We start from the raw sequence: 23603 nt of genomic DNA, 5'->3' as shown, positions 1-23603 counted from the left end.
GTCACAAGTGGGGGTAGGGAGGGTGTGCTCCTAGAATCTACTCGGTTGAAGCCAGGGACTCTGGCCAGCGTCGCATGGTGCCCAGGACAGCCCCTCACAGCAAAGCTCTATTATCAAGTCCAGTATGTCAACATCTCTGAGTCTGACAAATCCCGTCGTAGAAAAACAAATGACTACCAAAGATGAAGCCGAGTTGCAAGGATCAGGCAGAACTTGCAGGCCCGAAAAATCTAACGCGTGAAACGAAACCCTTAATGGCATGGTAAGTGGCAGATTGGGCACGGCTGGCGAGAGGATCGGGAAGCCAGTGGGAGGCGGGTCCCATTACCCTCCTTGCTTGACAAATGGGTAAACTGAGGCACACGGGCCGCTGAGACGTCGGTCCCAAACTGCCATCAGCCAAACTTGAGATCCGTGCTCTGAACCTGAGCTCTGCTGTTCCCTTTAAATCCAGGAGGATGGCTTCATCCCCCCGCCTGGGTCTCTGAACATCTCTCCGCCGTGCTCCTTTCTTTGGCAAAATATTTTGAGGAAAACGGAATTTGTCGAAAGCATCTGATGGAAGACGCATTGTGTTGCATTTGCACGCGGGCAACAACGCCCACCAGAGAAAAACGCGGGGCAATTTCCATCTTGAAAGCATTTACCTTCCATGCACTAATTCCGTCCCGCAGTTTACAGCAGAGGGGCTTCGGGTGCTTCTCTGTCTACAGAAGCAGAGAAAACAGGATCAAGGCACCAGTACAAAGCCCTCTGAGCCACTGCAAGCTGCACTGTGGGGTCCAAGACCACCCCAAATCTGCAGCCCCGAGTCCCTATCGCAGGATCTGGAACAAGGTACTTAACCTCTCTGTGCTTCCGATTTCTCTCTCCGTAAAATGGGGGTTCTTAAGGGGCACCTGAGGGGCTCCATCCGTTAAGTGTCTGACTCCTGATTTTCGTTCAAGTCACGATCTCAGGATTCCTGAGTTCCGCGCTGGGCTCTGTGCTGCCGGCATGGAGCCGGCTTGGGATTCTCTCTCCTCCTCTCTCTCTGCCCCTCCCTACCTCCCTCAAAATAAATATATATATTTTAATGGGGGTCATTAAGAACCAGCCTCACTGGATTGTTGCCTAGGTCCACAGAGAGCTGTGTGAAGGACATAGCATACAACTGCTCAATGTGACCAATGTTTATTTATTTTAAATTTATTTTAATTTTAAAAATTTCTGAGAGAGAGAGAGAGAAACAGTGCAAGCAGGGGAGGGGCAGAGAGAGAGGGAGACACAGAATCTGAAGCAGGTTTCAGGCTCTGAACTGTCAGAACAGAGCCCAACGTGGGGCTCGAACCCACGAACCATGAGATCATGACCTGAGCTGAAGTCAGACGCTTTACTGACTGAGCCCCCAGGCACCCCCACCAATGATTATTGCTATCAGAGGGGCAGGAGAGCCCAGTGGTAAAGAACACGGACTCTGGGACCACACTCCTGGCTTTGAATCCCAGCTCAACCACTCACTAGCTGTGTGGCCTCGGGCAAGTTACTTAACCTCTCTGTGCCTTGGTTTCCTCCTATATAAAACGTGGAGAATAATGGCTCTTACCTTACAGGCTTTCTCTGTGAAGATTAAATGAGCTAATATTTTATTTTTAATTTTTTAACGTTTATGTTTGAGAGATGGAGAGAAACAGAGCATGAGTGGGGGAGGGGCAGAGAGAGCAGGAGACACTAAATCCAAAGACAGGCTCCAGGCTCTGAGCTGTCAGCACAGAGCCCGACATGGGGCTCGAACCCACAAACCTTGAGATCATGACCTGAGCTGAAGTCGGACGTTTAACTGAGCCACCCAGGCGCCCCATTTCTTTCTTTCTTTTTTTTTTCTTTTTTGGATTAAATGAGCCAATATTTTAAAGCGCTCAGAATAGTGCTAGTTGCTGGTACTGTCCTCACACTTTCAGGGAATGATCAAGCTGACGAGTGCACTGTGGCTACACTGAGGTTCTCAAAGGGCAGGAACCAGGCCTGTCCTGTGGACCACTGTATCTCGAGGGCCTGGCACACAGTAGAAACTCAGTAGGCAGTTTCTGAATGAGTAAAAACTCTCCCCTTTGCCTGCCAATACTGCCCCCAAATGTAAGGGAAGCCCTGATCACCCTATACTGAGAATGTCTCTGGGAGCAGGCCCCCTGCTGGGCACAGGACAGCCTCACAGCAATGCCAAAAGGTGGCATCACATTTCACGGAGAAGGAAACTGATGGTCAGAGTGGCCCCACCGCCAGTGAGCTCAAGAGCCAGAATCTTCACCACGTCTACCCTGATTCCCAAATCCAAGCGCGCATCCTTCCCTTCAACTTGACCATCCTCGCGGACTTCAGAGCCAGCCCCCATGCCCTAAGATTCTTGCTTACACGTCTCTGTTTTTCCCTTGCCTCCGTATTTTCCCCCTTCCGCTTGGCTCGTGTGCTGCTTCTAATGCAGGGAAGGTATTTAGTTCGGTGCCTTGGTTTCCCTGCTCATAAAAGGGAGACAGAAACAACATCTTTCCCACAGAATGGCCGTCGGGATGACATGGGTGAACAGTGCGTCACACAGATCAAGCCTCCATAAATGCAGCTGTCTGCGCGTTCCGAGCATTGGCCAGCGCTACCTGTCCCCCTGACCTTGGGGCTCGCACCTCCAGATGCGCTTACCGCCCCTGGGCTGGGTCTCAGTCTCTTGCCTGTTACTTTACTCCATCCAGGCTGACTTATCCAGCAGCTCCTCTCCCACGAGGGCACTCTCAGGGCGCATGCGCACGCGCACGCACACACCTTCTCGAAGCCGCTCAGGCCACTAAAATGAGCCCATCTCCGGTCCCCGGCCCCAGCGCGCCTGGCCTGGTTTCTCCAGGCTCCCGGCCACTCGCAATGCTGTGTCTCAGATGCCACAGCCATGTCTTTAAACAAGGGCTGCCCTGAGACACCAGAACAGGTTGGGGGAAGAAGCGATTTCACCTGTGTTCTTCCCCAGGGGGTGTTTTTTGCAAAGCTGACGCGGGAGCCGCCCGCCCCCCACTGTACCTGGTACCCGTTTCTAGTTTAGAAATGTCAGCGGGAAGCTTTAGCCGCTGAGACCTCCAGGGCCCCCGTGAGTTAAATCTTGATTTTTAAACAATGTAAGAGGGACTCTGCCTCTGATCTATACCCCACAGAACTGAAAGCAAACACTCAGGTAGATCCTTGCACGTCCATGCAAATATCACAGCAGCGAAAAGGTCCCCGCGAGCCAGATACTCACTGATGAATGGATGGATTAAAAAGCTGGTTTGTCCACACAATGGAATATTATTCAGCCTTAAAAAGAAGGGAAATTCTAGGGGTGCCTGGGTGGCTCAGTCAGTTGAGTGTCTGACTCTTGACTTCATCTCAGGTCTATGATCTCAGGGTCGTGGGATTGAGCCCCACGTCGGGCTCTGCGCTGGGCATGGAGCTTGCCTGAGACTCTCTCTCTCCCCCTCTCTGTCAACCCCCACCCCACTCGCTTGCTCTTTCTCTAAAAAAAATTAATAAATACGGGGCGTCTGGGTGGCTCAGTTGGTTAAGTGTCTGACCCTTGGTATTGGCTCAGGTCATGATCTTACGGTTCGTGGGATCGAGCCCCGGGTTGGGCTCTGACAGTGTGGAGCCTCCTTGGAGTTCTCTCTCTCCCTCTCTCTGCCCCTCCTCCACTCACACACACTCTCAAAAGAAATAAATAAAAAGGACAGAAATTCTGACAACTGCTCACTCAGTGAATCCTGAGGATGTCGTGCTGAGTGGAAGAAGCCAGTCACAAAAAGAGAAATACTGTGTGATTCTACTCAGACGAGGTCCCTGGAGGATCACAGAGACAGGAAGTAGACGGTGGGCCCTACGGGCTGAGGGAGGGGAGGGGGAGTTAAGTGTTTCATGGGGACAGAGTTTCAGTTTGGGAAGATGACAAAGTCCCAGAGATGGAGGGCAGGGAATGAGGTCCTCAATGCCACCGAACCAGACACTTAAAAATGGTTAAAAGGGGGCACCTGGGTGGTGTCCACCTTCAGCTCAGGGCATGATCTCACAGTTTGTGAGTTCAAGCCCCATGTCAGGCTCTGTGCTGACAGCTCGGAGCCTGGAGCCTGTTTCAGATTCTGTCTCCCTCTCTCTCTGCCTCTCCCCTGCTCACTGACTCTCTCAAAAATAAATTAACATTAAAAATTTTTTAATTTAAAAAATGGTTAAAGGGGTACATACTATGTGTATTTCACCACAATTAAACTTTTTTTTTTTTTTCTTAAAAAGACAGAACAATGAGAAAAGCTGGCCAGGAGGAGACAATAGAGTATGTGAGCAGCCTTGCAGGTGCTAAGCGGGGCAGAGGGTTGAGGCTCCTGGGGCATTTTACTGGGAAAATTCATGCCGCGAATTATTCATTGAACACCTGCTATGTGCCAGGTCCATTCTAGCTCGGGGACACAGCCATGAGCACAAGAGACCGAAGTCCCTGCCCTCACATGGCTGATATTCTGGTGGGGGAGACGGATCACGATGAACCAAGAAAAATGAAGGTGTCTGCTAGCTGCTCTTCTGGAGTGCGGAGGGAAATGAAACAGAGAAGGGGAAGGGGGGAAGTCAGGACAGGGGCGAGCAAGTTACGGTTCTGATGAACATCTGAGCAAAGGAAATGAGGGCACAGTCAGAAGGACACCGGGGTCTTTTTCTGGGCAGAAGGAACAGCCAGTGCAAAGGTCCTGAGGCTGGACCATGCCTGGTGTTTAAGCAACAACAAAGAGGCTCGTGTGGCTGGAGCTCAGTGAGTGAGGAGGGCAGGGCAGGCAGGGGGAGGGGTAAAGTTTGTGGGGCCTGGTGGGCTGCAGGGAGGTCTTAGGTTTTCTTCTCCAAGTGAAGTGGGAGCCATGGAAGGTCACAGGCGGGGCAGGGACACAGTCTGCCTCGGGGGCTCACAGGCACCCTCTGGCTGCTGTCAGGGGGACAGGGCCCGAGCTGGGCTAAGGCTGGCCTTGGTCTGGCTGAGGGCGCAGGTCAACATGGACGACTCACCCTCACCCGGGAGGTGCTAACAGCCCTGATGCAAAGGGCTCCGGCAGCCCCGGCACACAGCACATGCGCGGTAAGTAAGGGCAATTATCATCATTAGCGAGAAAAACGCTGCTGTGCTTCCAGCTACACTCCCCGGGGCAGGAAGACTGCGTCCACCAGCCGTGACCTCTCGGAGCCCAAGTCAAGCTGCCTGATCCTTGTCCTTGAAATCCCGATCCCTCCACTCCCTAGCCATGTGGCCTGAGGCAAATCCTCACACTTTTCCAAGCCTCTGTTTTCTCATCTGTAAAATGGGGATGACAGCTCGCGCCTCATGGGAGGCGGGGACCGAATGGGGTGCTTCTTGGAAAGAGGGTGTGCCCAGAGCAAGCATTTCAGCCGTGGTCACTATTATTACTGGTATCTTTGTCTGCCCTGCAAATTAGGGACCATAAGCCCCATTTTACAGATGAGGAAACTGACGCTCAGAGCGACCAGAAGGTGCGCCAGAGGAGCGGAGGTGAGCGGGAAGGACTCGGCTGCCCGGGTTCAGCCTGCTTCCTGCCCGGCCACGTCCCCTCATCCGGTTGTTTTCCCAGTTGCGTAATGGGGACTGTGGCCGTGCGTCCCGAGAGGAAGGAGGATTAAATGAGATAGTCTAGGGTCCAGCTCTTGATCACTGGGCTCTGCTGTTGAACCTGTGGTTCAGAACCATGCACACCTTGCCTGTTCCTTTAGAAAGGACTAGGAAATGTCAAATTAGGTACTGCTCTCCCACCCCCCTGCCTTCCCAAATCCCTCCCACGGCTCTCAGCTTCCCAGGATGCCCCTTGGCCGCTCCTGCGTCCGGGCGTGTTCTCTGCGCCTCCACTTGGGCTTCGGAGCAGCAAGACTGAAATGAAGGATGTCCCGGGCTTCCCACTCTCTACCCTTAGCACCTGAACAAACCAACAAAGGGCCTGGTTCTTTCTGTCACCAGCTATGAATTCATTCATTCATTCATTCATTCAATAGATGTTTTCTGAGCCCCATTCTCAGGTCCCATACCAGGCTCTGAGTTTCGTCTTTGTCCTCCAGCGGAGGAAGACAGCGGATGAACCCAGCTCACGACGGTGGGAGGGTTCGCACAGATGTCACCAGAGCCCATAAAGCGACCCAAACTGGCCTAACACTGGACGTGGCGCAGGGAGATCAGGAAGTATGTACTTCCTCGAGTCAGGTGAGTCCTCCCCTGGCACCTCGGGCCCCTCCAAGTCCCCCGGCCCCTCCCCTGATGCGGCAAACAAAAGATCGACCTTTGACACAAAACGGGAGCCTTCTTTCTGACTGGTCAGCACCCACGTCACTCCAGCTGTTAAACACTTCCGATACCAGGTCTGAGTCAGGATTCACCAGACCCAGAGGAGAGAGCATATGCCAGACATGAACGACAGCACATGCAAAGGTCCTGGGGTAAGTGAGCAGATGCTGCTGGTGGGGGAGGCTGGCATCCCTCTCCCTATTTTCTCCCTCTTAAAATGCACCTGTGGACAGAAGGAAGCCTGCCCTGCACCCAAATCCTGGCTCCACAACTTCCTTTCGGTGTGCCTTCGGACGAGTGACCCTCTCTGGATCCAGCTTTCCTCATCAGTGATAATATTCCTGGAGCTGCAGGGAGGCTCAAAGACAACAAGGTATGTAAAGGGGCGTGGCACATAGCCAGTGCTCAACGAATGCCAACTTCCTTTCTCTGCGGCTGACCTTCCCTGTTGGCCCGGGTCTCATAAAGCTGGGGACGCAGAAGGGAAGAGAGGTGGGGGTGGGTAGAAGGACGGCAGAAACAACATAGAGCTTAAAGGTCTCCGCACGGATGCCACCAGCCTGGCCTCTGTCCCCTTGGGCTGACGGAATTGTAAGAGGTTTCCATTCAGCTCTGTTCAGGAGCAGGTGACGTGTCAAAAACAAACAAACAAACAAACAAAAAAAGAAAGAAGTCAAAAGTCCCAGTTCATATAAGGAGTCAGGCTGCGTGGCTGTGAACTATGTGGCACTAACACGGCAGGCGAGAAATCTGTTCCCTGGCTTCCACTGTTCGTGAGGGCTCAGGACTCAGATATCAGGTCGCGATTTGATAAAATCTGTGCGATCGTCCCCACCGTGAATTCCCGGGCGGTTAAACATCCGGCTTCGGCGAATCCAGACGGTTTAAAAGAAAATGCTCTGACTTTAAATGTACCCTTAAAGCATATACAAAACCAAAAGTCAGAACAGCCTCCAGAATGGCTGGAAAAGTGAAATACATTCCCAGGCTCTCTCGGAGCTAGATGCGAGGCCATACAACGTATTTCTGGCCGCGAGGTGCACGGAGAAGCTCGATGGATGGTCTCTGGGAAAGAGTTTGCTCTGCCGGATACAAAAGTCGGCAAAGCCAGATGGGATCATCTTGTCCTTTCTGCTTCCTGCCTTGAAAGTGGATACGACGCTCAAGGCTCTGGCAACCGTTTTGCAACCGTGAGGTGAAGGCCGAGAGAATCACAGGGATGCCGGCCAAGGCCAGCCAACACCCATCGCAAACTTCCCGTACCGTGACAGGAAGGAAGCCCCCGTGTGCTTAAGCCTCCACAGAACGGATCTTCAGTTAGCTGCCATGGACGCATTTCTACTATGTCTCTCAAACGTCTCCGATTTCCGAGCCACACAGGGCTCTACAGCAGGAGATCTTCGTCTTTCGGGTCTGAGCACTAGCGGCTGTGCTGCTAATGCAATTTCACTTCCCAGGGAGAGAAGCCCACTTCGCCCATCTCCCCCTTTTCTCCATCAAATTCTACTCGTCATCACCAGGCAAAGTCTGCTAGCTCAGTCCCGGACCCAGGATCCCACCTAGATCCTGTTTGGCTCATCTGGCCATGGCCTTCAATGCCTTTTATTCGCTCTGACCCCTGTCTTCCCTGCACAGAAGTCCCGTGGCCGTGAGGCGAAGAAGGAGAGAAACCTTTGTCCCCAGATTACCAATGGAGCCCAAACTCCCCCAAAGGGATCTGCTTTCAGCTGCCCCTTCTTTTTCCTTTCCTGACAGAGGGGCTGTTCTTGCTTCCCATTTGGGGCCGACGGGGTGAGCTTTGTTCTCCTCTCGGTGCTGAAGTCCAGAGACGAACTTACCCTCACACACCAGGAAACCGAAGCAGCTGAGCAACAACTCAGGGAAGAACCAGGTAACTAGAGCCGTCAAGGCAGATGCTGCGTCTCACGCTGCTCACCATGGACATCTGTGACATTCCGGCCTCAGAAGGGTGCTCAGTCTGAGCGCAGAGCAAGCCAGGACGGCCTGGGAGCTCGTGCTGCGGACAGATCTCCCAGCCCAGCCCCCTCGCTCCCGGGGTAAGCTAACTCCAAGGCGGCGTCTGCTGCTTGCTTCCCAAAGTCGCCCAGAGAGAGAACACGAGCACCAGCCTCCAGCGGCACAGAGCTGTTTGCCAGAGCGACCTTTCCTGGCCGCCTCCCCGCCACCATCTTACCCCTCCGCTCTCCATCTGTGTTTCCCCGAGATCTGCAAACAAGCTCCTGACCCTCAAATCTTGGTCCCAGCCTCCGTTTCACGTTCTGGACTGCAAATGCCAGACATCGGCTGTCTGTCTGCGGCGTAAAAGGTCTGATTTTGAGGAAGTGCAGATACTCAGCCGGCGTCCAGAGGAGGGGACCTGGACAGCACCACCCCCTCCGCAGCGGGCCACAGAGAACGAGTCCAGAACCATCCCTCCGTGTCTGAAACATCCCGCCTCCAAACTCCTGGGTCGGGGAGCATGTGGCTGGTGGAGATTGAATCACATGCCCTGATTCAGCCAGGGGTCCGGGGTGGACGACTCCCCCTTCCTGCCACCTTCAGTTTGTGAATGAGTCTGGAGTCCTGTGATCTGGGGGCACGACACCCAAACGGGGGTTTCTCGGGGCACCTGGGGGGCTCAGTCGGTTGAGCATCCGACTTCAGCTCAGGTCATGATCTCGCGGTTCCTGGGTTCGAGCCCCGTGTCGGGCTCTGTGCTGACAGCTCAGAGCCTAGAGCCTGTTTTGGATTCTGTGTCTCCCTCTCTCTCNCCAGGAAACCGAAGCAGCTGAGCAACAACTCAGGGAAGAACCAGGTAACTAGAGCCGTCAAGGCAGATGCTGCGTCTCACGCTGCTCACCATGGACATCTGTGACATTCCGGCCTCAGAAGGGTGCTCAGTCTGAGCGCAGAGCAAGCCAGGACGGCCTGGGAGCTCGTGCTGCGGACAGATCTCCCAGCCCAGCCCCCTCGCTCCCGGGGTAAGCTAACTCCAAGGCGGCGTCTGCTGCTTGCTTCCCAAAGTCGCCCAGAGAGAGAACACGAGCACCAGCCTCCAGCGGCACAGAGCTGTTTGCCAGAGCGACCTTTCCTGGCCGCCTCCCCGCCACCATCTTACCCCTCCGCTCTCCATCTGTGTTTCCCCGAGATCTGCAAACAAGCTCCTGACCCTCAAATCTTGGTCCCAGCCTCCGTTTCACGTTCTGGACTGCAAATGCCAGACATCGGCTGTCTGTCTGCGGCGTAAAAGGTCTGATTTTGAGGAAGTGCAGATACTCAGCCGGCGTCCAGAGGAGGGGACCTGGACAGCACCACCCCCTCCGCAGCGGGCCACAGAGAACGAGTCCAGAACCATCCCTCCGTGTCTGAAACATCCCGCCTCCAAACTCCTGGGTCGGGGAGCATGTGGCTGGTGGAGATTGAATCACATGCCCTGATTCAGCCAGGGGTCCGGGGTGGACGACTCCCCCTTCCTGCCACCTTCAGTTTGTGAATGAGTCTGGAGTCCTGTGATCTGGGGGCACGACACCCAAACGGGGGTTTCTCGGGGCACCTGGGGGGCTCAGTCGGTTGAGCATCCGACTTCAGCTCAGGTCATGATCTCGCGGTTCCTGGGTTCGAGCCCCGTGTCGGGCTCTGTGCTGACAGCTCAGAGCCTAGAGCCTGTTTTGGATTCTGTGTCTCCCTCTCTCTCTGACCCTCCCTTGCTCACTCTGTCTCTCTCTCAGAAATAAATAAATTAAAACATTAAAAAAATAAAAAAAAACCAACAAAGGGCATTTCTCCCCAGCCTGGAAGGGGGGGTCGGGTGTCGTGTGCAAAACTAGCAGGAGCAAATGTTCGAGTGGCAGACTAACTGGTCTGTGGAACCGGGCCTGGAGAGGCAGTCATGATTATTATCATCATTATAATTACAGTAATTAGTGTTATAATAGCGAACAGCACAGAGCACTTACTGGTGCCAATTTCTAAGTACTTTACATGCAGTGTCTCACGGAATGCTACCTTTTGAGGTAGGTACGTAGGATTCCCATTTCACAGATGAGGAAGCTGAGGCCCAGGGAAGCACCAGACCACCTTTTTCTTCAACCATCCCTCAGGAAATACCATCCACACGCTCACCCCACCCCGTGTCAGACATCAGCTCACTCAACCTCTAAAACAACTCTACAAGGTAGGGAGCGTGATCATTCCTGTATTCCAGACAAGGAAGCTAAGGCTCAGGGAGGCACGGTCATCCGCCCCAAATCACGCCGCCTGGGAACAGAGCTGCATCTTGAATCTGTTCAAACGCCGGAGCCCACGGTCCTGAACACCACCAGCACCGCGCAAGGAGGAGCCGGGTACCCGAGTATCTTTCCACGTAGGACTGACATCTGAAGCCAAACCCATCGGATGTGTCCTTGCCGAGGAGTCACGCAGGCTGGGCCCCAGTTTCTGTTGCCCCTGTGGGTCACATCCCGGCTCCACAGGGCAGAGCCTCTCAGGTGAATTTCCTGTATATTACCAGGTAAAGCCACCCCGGATGCACCCTCCACATCTCGTAAAGATTCTGTCCAGATGCTTTGGTAGGACGGCACTGGAATTTTATTTAGGAAGTGACACAGAATACTGCGTAACGCCCATGTTCTTCATCTTTCTAAACATGCCCACCATTTTGCTCTTCTGGTTTTTAAAAATAATTGTAAAGGAGAAGAAAACGAATGGCCCAGGAAATGAAGCTCGTCCCCAGATGCGATCATGCAGCCCGTCAGCGCCTGTCACAGACGGCAGGAACCACGTTTCAATCAGACCTTTGCCACTGAGGTTTCATGCATCTGAGCCCCCTCTGTGGACAAGGCTTTAAAAATGTTTTTAAGGGGCGCCTGGGTGGCTTAGTCGGTTAAGTGTCCGACTTTCGCTTAGGTCATGATCTCGCGGTTCGTGGGTTCGAGCCCCGCGTCGGGCTCTGTGCTGACTGCCAGCTCAGAGCCTGGAGCCTGTTTCAGTCTGTGACTCCCTCTCTCTCTGACCCTCCCCTGCTCACGCTGTCTCTCTCTCTCTCCTAGAAATAAATAAAACATTTAAAAAAAATTTTAAAAAAATGTTTTTAAGTTTATTTATTATTCATTTTGAGAGAGACAGAGACAGCACACGAGCAGGGGAGGAGCGGGGGGGGGGAGAAAGAGAGAATCCCAAGCAGGCTCGGTGCAGAGCCTGATGCAGGTTCAGCCTCATGAAACTCAAGATCATGACTGGAGCCGAAGTCTAGAGTCGGGATATTTAACCGACTGACCCCCAGGTGCCTCTACAGACAACCCTTTTATTTTGTTTTGTATTTTGTTGTTGTTTGCTTTTGTTTTTGTTTTTTCAATGCTTATTTTAGAAGGAGAGAGAGAGAGACAGGATGTGAGTGGGGGAGGGGCAGCGAGAGGGAGACAGAATCTGAAACGGGCTCCAGGCTCTGAGCTGTCAGCACAGAGCCTGACGCGGGGCTCGAACCCACAGCCCATGAGATCATGTCCTGAGCCAAAGTTGGATGCTTAACCAACTGAGCCACCCAGGCGCCCCTGAAGTCACCCATCTTCTGAGAGGGAGAGCCAGGACTTGAACCCACATCCTCAAAGTGATGCCCTATCTTACACAGGAGAGTTAAATTCTGGTTCTGAAGTAAGCACACAAAGGAAAAATTGCATATCCCCAAAAATACCCTTGACAAACCTTTAAATCATCCATAAAGTACAATACACGTAGTTTTGTCTGTTTAAGCCTAGATGGTAAGAAGCATGTATTATGTGCACAGTAATAAAACAGAACGTGAAGAGTATGATACGTGTAACAGATCTGCTAACTGTCCAATGGCCATTTCCCTTCCCATCTCTCCCACAGGCAGAACTAGCCTTCTATAAAACTGCAAAAATGCTGGATGCGCATGTGTCTGGCCTGCCCGGAAGCTGGAAATGGTCATATGACCCAGGAATAGCCAATCGGATGTAGAGGGAGGTCTGCTGGGAACTTCTGGCCAAGACTTGTCTCTCCTAGATAAAAAAAAGAAGACCCTCCAGTGAGAGCTTTCTCTCCCAGCCATTACCTTCCTGCTTTTGAATGAAGCTTTGAGAGAAGGTGATATGGCAGCCATCTTGCCACCTTGGGGCAAGAAATCATGAGGTCAAAATTCAACTCACCGAGGAAGGTGGAAGGACATCCCAGAGCCACTCAACTGATCCTGGTCCACAGATCTGTGGCTATTTCTAAGTTGGGTAACAAAAATGTCCACTTAATATTAAAGCCCCTTCTAGATGTCTCTTCTGTTATTTGAAGAGAAAAGCATTCCTAACCGACATATTGGGGAGGAAGAACACGTATCATACTCATTCCTTGGGAAAAACTCACTAAAGGCAATGGCACGTAGAAATGACCTCACTATTGGGGCGCCTGGGTGGCTCAGTCGGTTAAGCATCTGACTTCGGCTCCGGTCATGATCTCACCATTTGTGAGTTCGAGTCCCACATCGGGCTCTGTGCTGACAGCTCAGAGCCTGAAGCCTGCTTTGGATCTGTGTCTCCTCTCTCTCTGCCCCTCCCCTGCTCACACTCTGTCTCTCTCAAAAATAAATAAAAATTAAAAAAAAAAAAAAAAAGACCTCACTATTGACTGGGATGGGACACGTGGAAATTTCTGGATAGCTGAAGATTTATTTCGTGATGTTCCAACAGTGTTTGTTTTACAATAATTAACTTGCTTTAAGGTGGTTTGCTGCGGGTGGATTTTATTTTATAATAAAAAGCTTTTATTGGTAATAAAGAAATGACCTCACTTTTAATTACTATATTCACCCTGTTTCTATTTATTTTTTTTAAATTTTTTAACGTTTTTAAAAATTTATTTCTGAGAGAGAGAGACAGCATGAGCAGGGGAGGGTCAGAGAGAGAGGGAGACACAGAATCCGAAGCAGGCTCCAGGCTCTGAGCTGTCAGCACAGAGCCTGATGCGGGGCTTGAATCCACGAACCATGAGATCATGACCTGAGCCGAAGTCGGCTGCCCAACCAACTGAGCCACCCCGGCGCCCCATCCCTGTTTCTTTTTATATGGGTGCCAATTACATAACAATGATTTTGTGTAAGTCAGGTTTGCATAAGATGCAATTCTGCTACACACTTTGCAGCTTCCACTCTGGAAATGTCCAGGGTTATTTCCTATGAATCCAAACTCGTTGGTCCAGTTTACAAAGATCTCTCGGGCCAATCCCTCCTGTCCACTCGATCTTATGATGGTTTTACTTAACACCCTCAGGACACCAACATGAAGCAAAGAAAAGCAGCTAAGTTAGTGCTGGACTTTAAGCGTCTTAGGCTTCCTTCCTGCCTCTGGTCCCGATGCCAGAGTCTCTGTCCTGAAATTCTGCGGGTGGGTGGCCTCCAAATATGCCTGTGAACAGCGATAACAAAACCACCCATGACCGCGAAGCACCACCCTGACTCCTAAAATCAAAGCTCCTTAGAGTGGAGGGGACCCCGGGGCATGAAGTATCTCATCCTTTTTAGACTGCGAGGTCTCCAAAAGAAGTTGACATGCAGAGGAGCTGCACACTTAGAACATATACTCCAGGTATCTGGTTCAGTGTGCAACCTGCACAACCATACACAGTAGGCCCGAGAACACAGCCCTGCTCAGGCCCCACCTCTTCCATACAAATCCGTTCATACTTGTGCCGCTTTATTAGTACAGAGTAGCTATCAAAGCTGATCCCAAAGGAGGTTGAGTCCCTTGAGAGCTCAGCACATACGACACACCGTGAACTCCCGGGGCAGGGCCACAGACAGCAGGCAGGCTTATTCTAGCCATAGTACGTGTAATAGTTACGTTGACGCTTCCAACCGCCCTCCAAAACTGCATCATCTGATCTAGACCAGCTGAAATGCAGGGGCACTTGGGAAGGGGCTTCTGTGCCTCAGTTTACTGCACACCTCAACACTGGCACATTACAGGTACCATCGATTCAGTTATTCTGTTAAAAATAGGGAGCGCCTACTGTGTGCCAGGCACTATGCGAGGCACGGGGGAGGTGAACCATGAGCTGAAGAAACCAAATCTCCGTCCTCGGGGAGCTTACCTAGTGGGGGAGACAGGCAGAAAATAAAGAAGTAAAATATCTAGTTTGCGGTAAAGTGGCAAGGGCAGAGAAAAACAACTAAAGAGAAGAAAGAAGACAGGGAGTGTTTGAAGTATTGGCACTGCAGATAAGGAGCCAGGGGATATTGGTGTAAAGTCTTAAAGATGAGGAAATGGACTGAGAAGAGCATGCCAGGCATAGGGAACTCCAAGCGCAAAGGCCCTGAGGTGGAAACTTGCCTGAAGTGTTCAAGGAGCAGTGAGGAGCCGGGGCAGCTGGTGTCAGGTGAGCGAGAGTGGGAGCTGATGAGGGTGGGGGGTGCTGGGGGCAGATCACGCAGGTCCTTGTGGGTCCTGGTGAGGACTTTGGCTTTTACACTGAATGAGACAGGAACAAAGAGAAAGATGTGAGCGGAAGAGTGAGTGGATCTAATTTATGTGTTAAAAGGAATCCTTCTGGCTGCTTGTGTTGATAACGGGCTGTGGGGGAGGAGGGCAGAACCTGGTGGAGGCTGAGAGATGATAAAGGCATAGCCCAGGTGGGGGCAGCGGAGGTAGAGGAAGACAGAACCTACTGAATTTGCACAAGGATTGGCCATGAGGGCGGAGGTGTCAAGATTTTTAGCCAGAGCCTCTGGGAGGACGGAACCGCCATCCAACCATACGAAAAGACAGGAAGAGAGAGAGGAGTGCTCACAGGAGTTCAGTTCTGGACATCTCGAGTGTGAGATGCCTGTGGACTCCTCCCAACGTGGGGACTGTGAGGGAGCTCCGGGCAGAAGGCTTAAGTCTGGGGAACATCACTACAGAAGGTATTTAAACCTTTGCGGGGCGCCTGGGTGGCTTAGTCGGTTAAGCGTCCGACTTTCGCTTAGGTCATGATCTCGCGGTTCGTGAGTTCGAGCCCCGCGTCAGGCTCTGTGCTGCCAGCTCGGAGCCTGGAGCCTGTTTCAGAGTCTGTGTCTCCCTCTCTCTCTGACCCTCCCCTCTTCGTGCTGTCTCTCTCTCTCCTAGAAATAAATAAAAAAACATTAAAAAAAAAAAGAAGGTATTTAAACCTTTGCAACTGGCTGACATCATCAAAGAGCACATTATAACAAAAGAAGTCAAGGAAAAGGGGGTGCTCGTTATTCTAGGCTCCACCCCCCAAGCCTCAGCTTTCCTGTTCTACTACATGGCCCCACTGCAGGTGAGGACCTGTCGTGTCTGGGTCAAGCCCAGGTCCTCCCCAGAGAGAAAAGAGATCATCCAGTTTCTACAACCTCTGTCACAACACAGCACCACCAATGCCTGGACCTCCTCGCTGAACAGAGCAAAACAGTGTCTCTCACTTGGCAGCCTCTGCCTGAGCCCCGGGCACCCACTTGCTTCCCATTCCGCTGAGATTTCCTCTGTCCGCCAGGCAGCCGCCTCCCAGCCCTGGTGAGAAGAGAGGAGTCACTGAACCCTGCAATCTGTAGAAGTTGTGGCCGGATGTTATAGCAATTCAAGAGGACAAGACCTCAATCAGCCCGTAAACCTGCTAAGAGACGGATGGCAAGGTCTTCTCCAGCCACACAAGGAAAATGCCCAAGAAGCAATGTCACCTGGCCATCTGGTCCTCGCTGGGTCGGAGGGAGAAAAGAACGCCTTTACCCGATAAGGTGTGTTGTGCGCTGTCCGGGGTGCTGAAGCCTCTTACTGGCCAAGGCTTCAGCCTATGTCTCCAAGACAAGGACTTTGGGCAGATGATCTATGGAATGATCATCTAGGGATGAACTAGAAAGCGAGAAGTCAGTAAAGGTGCGCTAATGAATGGCTATCGTTGTGAGCCACTACTATTCAATCCTATGGAGGGCCCTCTGAGAGGCTGCAGAACACCTCTGAGTCTTCTCGCTGAGCGATGGAGAAGCTGGGACGTTTATACACTCACTCCCTCTCTCACTGGTGACGGACTGCTCCTAGGGGTGTTAAACGTCTGTCACGTGGGCTGAGCAAACTCCAGCGATGCCGGAGGAGACCCTCCGACAGAGACGCAGAAAGATGAGCGTGTTGGAGGTACAAAGAAGTGAGCTTGCACAGGAACTGCCCACCGCAGGTACACTTGGAGGTGAGTGGGACGAATTGGAGGGGGCGTTTGCAGCATCTACCACAACCCCCAAAGGAATCTGCTTTCATTTCTTCCCTTCAATTAATCAACTCCCATTTAAGAGGCACACGGAACGGTCCAGGGGGCTCAGTTCACAGCATCTGTCACTAGGCTGCCTTCTCCAATCCCTACCGCAGCCCGAGAAGGCAAACACCACCGCGACTCCCTTCCTCCTTCCAGGTGAGAAAACTGAGGTTTAAAGAGATCCATGCACATTCTGGAGTTCATCACTGGCCGGAGATCCCTCGGACTCTGAAGCCCAGGTCTTCAACATTAGCCTATGCCAGTCTCCCATTTCTGGAAATCTCTTTTGCCCTTTTCTTTTTTCCTGGCTCCTGGATCTCAACTTGGGCGAGGACCACCCTAGTCTCAGGCTACCATCCCAGTAGAGTGGTTGAGATCCAAACTACCCTCTACTAGCTGTGGGACCCCTTGCAAGTAGCTTAACCTCTCTGAGCCTCAGATTTACCTCTCAAAAAGGCTTGTGGAACTGAAATGTGCTAACGCACATAAAACTGTTAATACAGCGAGAGCACACAGTAAGTGCCTAATCATGGCAGCCAACATCATGACTATCACTGTTGCTATGATTACAAGATGGAGAAACCAGCTACCGCTGCTAGGATGTGAGGCCGCTCCTGGTGGGACACAGTTCAGCAAAGCTCACGACAACCAAACGCTTTGAATAATAAAAAGAGCGATGCTCCCTCAGTGCTAAAACTCTGCGAATGACAATGAGCATTTGTGCCACAGTAGGGAGCCCTTCAGATACCAAGGGTGACTGATCCACTGGGGACAGAGATTAACGCAGGGAGACATTAAAACAAAATGCAGCTGGTATTAATAGGAGCTGTTTGTCAGCGGGAATCTGGAGGGCTGACTGGGTTCTGTTGTTGTTGTGTTTAGAATGCTGTTTTTATTTTCAGGCAACTCAGAAGAGCAGCATAGGACGTAAAGGAAAGAGGGCAAAGTGAAAAGTGGCCACGTGCGTTTGGTACATTCATCAGAAAGGGAAGACAGCGTGTGGTGTGTCCCTGGGCCCTAGTTTCTTCAGGAAACTGGGGATACTTTTTGGAGGCTTGCTTTCCGTCTCTCTGGAAAGGGGCTACAGGCTGGGTACTCGGGAGACAGAAGGCAGGGCTCTGACGGCAGAACTCCAGAGGTGACACTGATCGTCAATCCCACTCTCACTGCCCCCAAACCGGGGTTCTGGGCTCCTCGACATGAGCACACCTTCTGACTCCGGAAGCTTCCTGTTTTGCCACCAGCTCAGTGTGGCTCTGGGCAAATTACTTAGCCTCTCGGTGTCTTAACTCCCTTGTGAGTGAAATAAAAGGCTTTGGACCCGCCAGAATTCATTGAGTGCCCAAATTCGGGGACGCTAGGAAACCAAAGCCAATGTCCTTTCCTGAGGGTCCCTGAGTACTTGGGGTTTTTTTTTTTCCCCTCAATTTTGATGCTCAGGGAAAACTGCCCAAAGCCTGAGGCAGTTCACAGGACCTTCCAAAAAAGAACCTTCATTTTTCACAGAGTCAAAAACGTCAGAGTGGCAAGGACCCAGAGCTCCTCTGTCCTTATCTGATGTCAGAGTATCTGTCATAGATTCCTGGACTGTTTGACTGTATCAGTGCAATGGTCCGAGCTTCATAAACAGCTTAGTGCATTTCCCAGAACTCCCTGATTCTCAGTGTTCCCACTTTCCAGCATTTATTTTGGGGAACACATCTATGCCAGGTACAGTGCTTAGCCTGTGAACATACAAACAATCGTCTTCAACCCTACCCTGGTAATGTCCAAAGTCTCTTTTGTTAACGTGCACAATTGTATCGTTCGAACACCCTAGATGGCTATATATATTTGAGCGTTACAGTAAAATCTCTGTCATCTCAGAAATACAGCCAAGCTTCTGGAATCTTCTGCTTCCACAATTTCCATTTAATGACTGGACCTTCAAATACAACAGAAGCACACTTTAAATGGGGGTTGATAAAATTACAAAGTTAGAATGCCTCTGAGGCCTTGAACGACACAGGATCAACCACACGGCACGGGTAAGAGAGTTTCTGCCAAACTACCCAAGAGGAAGGCAAAAACCTTATTATTTTTTTTTAATTTTTTTAATTTTTTTTTTATTTATTTCTAGGAGAGAGAGAGAGAGAGACCGCGTGAGCAGGGGAGGGTCAGAGAGAGAGGGAGTCACAGACTCTGAAACAGGCTCCAGGCTCTGAGCTGGCAGTCAGCACAGAGCCCGACGCGGGGCTCGAACCCACGAACCGCGAGATCATGACCTAAGCGAAAGTCGGACGCTTAACCGACTAAGCCACCCAGGCGCCCCGGCAAAAACCTTATTAATCCGTGAAAAAGGAATGCTGTTTTAATGCCGCGGTCTGCTTAGAAATGTGAGAAGACAATGAGTTAATCAGAAAGTGCTCATTAAAGCCACTGTTGTCTTCGGGTCAGATTAATACGCTCGGGTCCCCTCCCCCGTGGAACGAGGAGCTAAGACTGTACTGAGTTTGCTTGGCAGTGTCATTGTGCAGAGATCTGGGTTTGCAGGGGTTAGTCCCCACTCTCTGTCCCACGCTTCCAGCCCAACGGGAGACTAAACCTCTTGGAAACTGAGGTAATGAAATTTGAGCTCTGCGCTTGATCTGAAAGAGACAGACCCGCCAGACAGTAAGAGAGGATGGCTGACTGCCCGAGAAGCGAAAGGGAGACCAGCAAGAGAGAGGAAGGAGGGGAAATAAAGACAGAAAGGAAAGAGGTGAGAAAGGAACAGAACAGTGGACCCTGGTGGTGTTCGCTGCAGGACCCCCTGGGAATCTGATAGAAACCACAGACCAGAAAACTATGCGCACACACGTAATTTTTGCATGCAACTTCAGAGGGTTGGTGGATTCCATTAGTTCCGACTACAGGCTTCTATCCTTAGGACCTTATCTGTGTCATTTGAAAGAATTACTCCTCTGGAGCCTTAGCAGATGTCAAAAACTAAGGAAGGAAAGATCACCTTGTGGTAATGCAGACCCACACCCAAGTGGCTAACTACCTTCTCAAACGGCCATCTTTCAACTTAACGACCACTTTTTGAGACTTACTAGAAGCTCAGTGGTAGAGGAGCTTCTCTGGGTGTTCCAAGAAGCGTGGTATAAAAATCCAGGGATGTTCAAGGCTTTTTCCCCGCCAGCAAGGTCAAGCCAGCCCCTGGCAGCAAAAGCCAGCCCCCAAGGGAGCAGAAATTGGCACAACCACTTTGCAGAGCCATTTGGCAATGGCTGGCGAGGCAGAGGATGCACAGAGTACACAACTCAGCAATTCCACGCGCAGGTATATGCTCTAGAGAATTCCACTGCAACAATGAAGGGACAGCTGAGTTCAAAATAGCCCAAGGCTGGAAACAACCTTAACAGATAAACACAAGGTAGAATGCTCACACTGGAGAATACTATGCGGCAGTGAAAATGGATGAATGAGACCTCCCTTGTAGATCAGATTCATCTCAGAAGGAAGGCTGTAGAAGGAAACACTTTCAGAGAAATTTAAAACAGAGCAAAAACAGCGCTATATATATTTTCTTATCTGGTTGAAACGTAGAATAGGTGCCACCTCTATTTTATATTCCTTTTTTTTTTCTTTTTCTTTTATTTTTTTCTTTTTATTTTTTTTTATTTAAGGTTTTTATTTATTTCTAGGAGAGAGAGAGAGAGAGACAGTGTGAGCAGGGGAGGGTCAGAGAGAGAGGGAGTCACAGACTGAAACAGGCTCCAGGCTCTGAGCTGGCAGTCAGCACAGAGCCCGACGCAGGGCACGAACCCACGAACCGTGAGACCATGACCCAAGCGAAAGTCGGATGTTTAACTGACTAAGCCACCCAGGCACCCCTTTTTTTTTTCTTTTTAAATAACACATCCCAGGGCACCTGGGTGGCTCAGTTGGTTAAGCGTCCAACTTCAGCTCAGGTCATGATCTCACGGTTTGTGGGTTCGAGCCCCGCATCGGGCTCTGTGCTGACAGCTCAGAGCCTGGAGCCTGCTTCGGATTCTGTGTCTCCCTCTCTCTCTGTCCTTCCCTAGCTCATGTTCTGTCTCTCTCTGTCTCTCAATAAATAAACGTTTAAAAAGATAAAAAAATAAAAAATAACACATCACATCCTTTCTCTGATTTATTTTTCTCTGTAGCCCTCACTGCCATCTAACACACTGGACATTTCACTCATTCACTCCTTCATTCATTTCCTCTTCCTTCACCATTGACTATCTGTTGCACAAAAGGAGAGATTTTGTCTGTTTGTTCACTGCTGTGCCCTAGAGCCTGGCGCCTAATAGGTGCACAAAAAATACTCACTGAATGAATATTTGCTTACATGAGTATTTGTTATGTTATTCCCTACCTTTCGAATACCTGAATATTTTTCTTAACAATAACAAAGTCAGCTATGAGGATGGTTCATGGATGAATTTCCGAGTAAGGTATGAAAGAGGTGCCCAACACCATAACATGTCCCCGGACCCCATCAAGGTCCCAAGCCACAGGACCGTGGGCATGGCCAACAGAGGTCCTTCAGCGAGCGCTCAGGCGCCAGAGGTAGCCCAGGGTCCTCACAACAGACCCCTCGCATCTGAACGCCTCCACCAAAATAGCCGCTATGACAGCCCCCTTTGGGAAAAGCAACGTTGCTTGGAAACCACAAATGTGCTCAAAACCTGAACTATACGAGCCCAGCCAATGCAGCACGGGTGCTGAGACCCACGACAGCTGCCAGGAGAGACGCGATCTGGGGCAGTCACAGAGCCTAGAGGAGTATGATCTTGGAAGAGAACCATGAGCCCACAGGGGACGGGGATGAGCCCACAGGGGACGGGGATGAGCCCACAGGGGACGGGGATGAGCCCACAGAGGGCAGTGGTGAATAGGGGCCTTGGAAAACAAGAGCCAGTCTTAGCTCGGAGGGGAGGACTGGGTGGGCAGAGGAGCCAGAGGTCAGCACGGAACAGCGACATCTACACTGGCATCTGCTACGGGACTTTCAGGTCCATGATGGAGACTGACCGACTCCCCAGCAAACCCATCTCCCTCTCCTCTGATGTTTCCCAGCTTCCCCCGCAGTGGTGCGTGTCCTGTGAATAAATTCCAGCCAAAAGAGTATGAAAGGAGGAGGCAGAGGCCGGGCCCCTAAAACCGCCCCAGCAACACCTTCCCTGCTCGCTTCTTTTCTGTGCCGTCACGCGGACAAGCACGGAGTTCGCAGAAGACGTGGGTCCACAAAGAGGAGCCACAGTGCGGCAAGGGCCTGGGTCCCCTCAATCACTGCTTGGAGGACAAAGCCCTGCCAACAGGGATCTGAACACCTGTCAAAGGCAGTCGCTGTACCTGACCTAGATTGGTTTTCTCCATAGTTCTACCACAAGCCACTGCACCCTGAAGTCACCAACAGACATTTACCAGCTGGAAATAAAGACCGACTCGGACTAAAGGCGTCGCCAAGTGAGGCAGAAGGGCCACACGCGCACAACAGTTAAAGACTCGAGTTCTGGTTCAAATTCCAGTCCCACTAGCTGGGTGACCCTGGGCAAGTTCGTATCTGTGCTTCAGATCTCTCTGTGGCCACATGGGAATGTCAGGATTTCTTAATTCACTGGGTTGTTGTGAAGATTGAATGAGAACGTACATGAAGCCCTTTGGAAGCAGTCAGCTCCTAATAAGCGAAGATTGTAATTGTAACTGAAGCCAGGCTATGGGGGGCTGGAGGCGCGAAAAGGCTCTAGGTGCCCATTGAAGAAGAACACAGGGACTCAGCCTCCCCAAGTGCAGCCCGGACACACCAACCACTATGTTTCCAAAGTCATCTTAATTTGAGACAATTCTGAGAAACGCAGCACTGGACACTTACCCTGTTAGCACCACCACGAAGTCCATCACGTTCCAACCATTCCTTAAGTAAGAGCCTTTATGGAAGGCAAACCCCAGGGCGATGATTTTAATGCCAGCCTCGAAACAAAAAATTCCAATGAAGTATGGTTCTGTGTCATCCTGGAAGGGGGAGAAAGTTAAGGTCAAGCTCTTTGGCTGGGCAGAGGGTAGCATGCTCAGAGTCCTGGCCCACCTGGAGACCTCTCCCCATTTCCCCTCACCTCTCCTACCCCCCACCCCCAGTATGCACTGACCCCCAACGCATCCTTCTCGGAGTTCTCTTGCGTGAAGGCTTTTGCAAGACAAGCGGAAGCCTGGAGAAGACACCCTCCTTCTTTCCTTTTGGCCAATGTCACATATCACTTGGCCAAACAGAATTGCTTGTTTGGACCTCTGTTGACAGCCACTGGTCACATGTGGCCATTGAACTCTTAATTCATATTTTTTAAATTATTTTTTAACGTGTATTTATTTTTGAGAGAGACAGAGAGAGACACAGACAGAGAGAGACAGAGAGAGGAGGGGGAGGGTGCAGAGAGAGAGGGAGACACAAAATCTGAAGCAAGTTCCAGGCTCCGAGCTGTCAGCACAGAGCCCGGTGTGGGGCTCGAACTCACAAGCCACGAGATCAGGACCTGAGCCGAAGTCGGATGCTTCGCCAATGGAGCCACCCAGGCGCCCCCAACTTTTTAACTAATTTAAATGAAATCACAGGAAATTCAGCTTCTCTGCCACACCAGCCCCATTCCAGTAACCACAGTGTGGATGCAGCACGCGTCCATCACTGCAGAAAATTCTACTGGAAAGCACTGGTTTGGTACGTTCGTCATACGCGTCACTCAACGCCTTCGAGGTTGGACGCTGTACACCAACCTCACCCCCAAATGTGACACCCGTGATGTTGCTCAGCTGGTATTCAGGGTGCTAAAATATTGGAATAATAATAATACTTCTGCGTCTACCGGCAAATGGCCAGTGCCCGGGGCCCCAGCCCCTCACTAAACCCCCGGCCAGTTCTGGCTTCCGGCTGAAAGTCTTATCGTTCCATGGGGCAACTGGACTAGTTTCTGCCCCTAAGTCAACAGTAGGAGGGGGGAGAATCATTGTTTTAGATTAAAAGGCGTCATCAATGTCACAAAAATCTAGTCCCTGC

The 23603-nt window shown here is 51.2% G+C and overlaps 1 protein-coding gene across 1 annotated transcript in view; it reads right to left on the bottom strand.

Annotated features, from left to right (window-relative positions):
* CACNA1A (calcium voltage-gated channel subunit alpha1 A) overlaps positions 1-23280 on the bottom strand; it is a 181704-nt gene extending 158424 nt beyond the window's left edge. Inside the window, exons 1-2 of the mRNA XM_077765843.1 lie at positions 23272-23280; positions 22431-22570 (exon numbers count right to left, since the gene is read on the bottom strand). Of these exons, the coding sequence (XP_077621969.1) occupies positions 22431-22570; positions 23272-23280 (149 nt within the window). The remainder of the gene's footprint in view (positions 1-22430; positions 22571-23271) is intronic.
* Positions 23281-23603: the final 323 nt, after the last annotated feature.

This window comes from Crocuta crocuta, unplaced genomic scaffold, assembly GCF_008692635.1.
Source record: "Crocuta crocuta isolate KB4526 unplaced genomic scaffold, BGI_CrCroc_1.0 scaffold693, whole genome shotgun sequence".
NCBI lineage: Eukaryota > Metazoa > Chordata > Mammalia > Carnivora > Hyaenidae > Crocuta > Crocuta crocuta.
The sequence above is the reverse complement of the archived record's forward strand: the minus strand, read 5'-3'. Positions and strand labels throughout refer to the sequence as shown.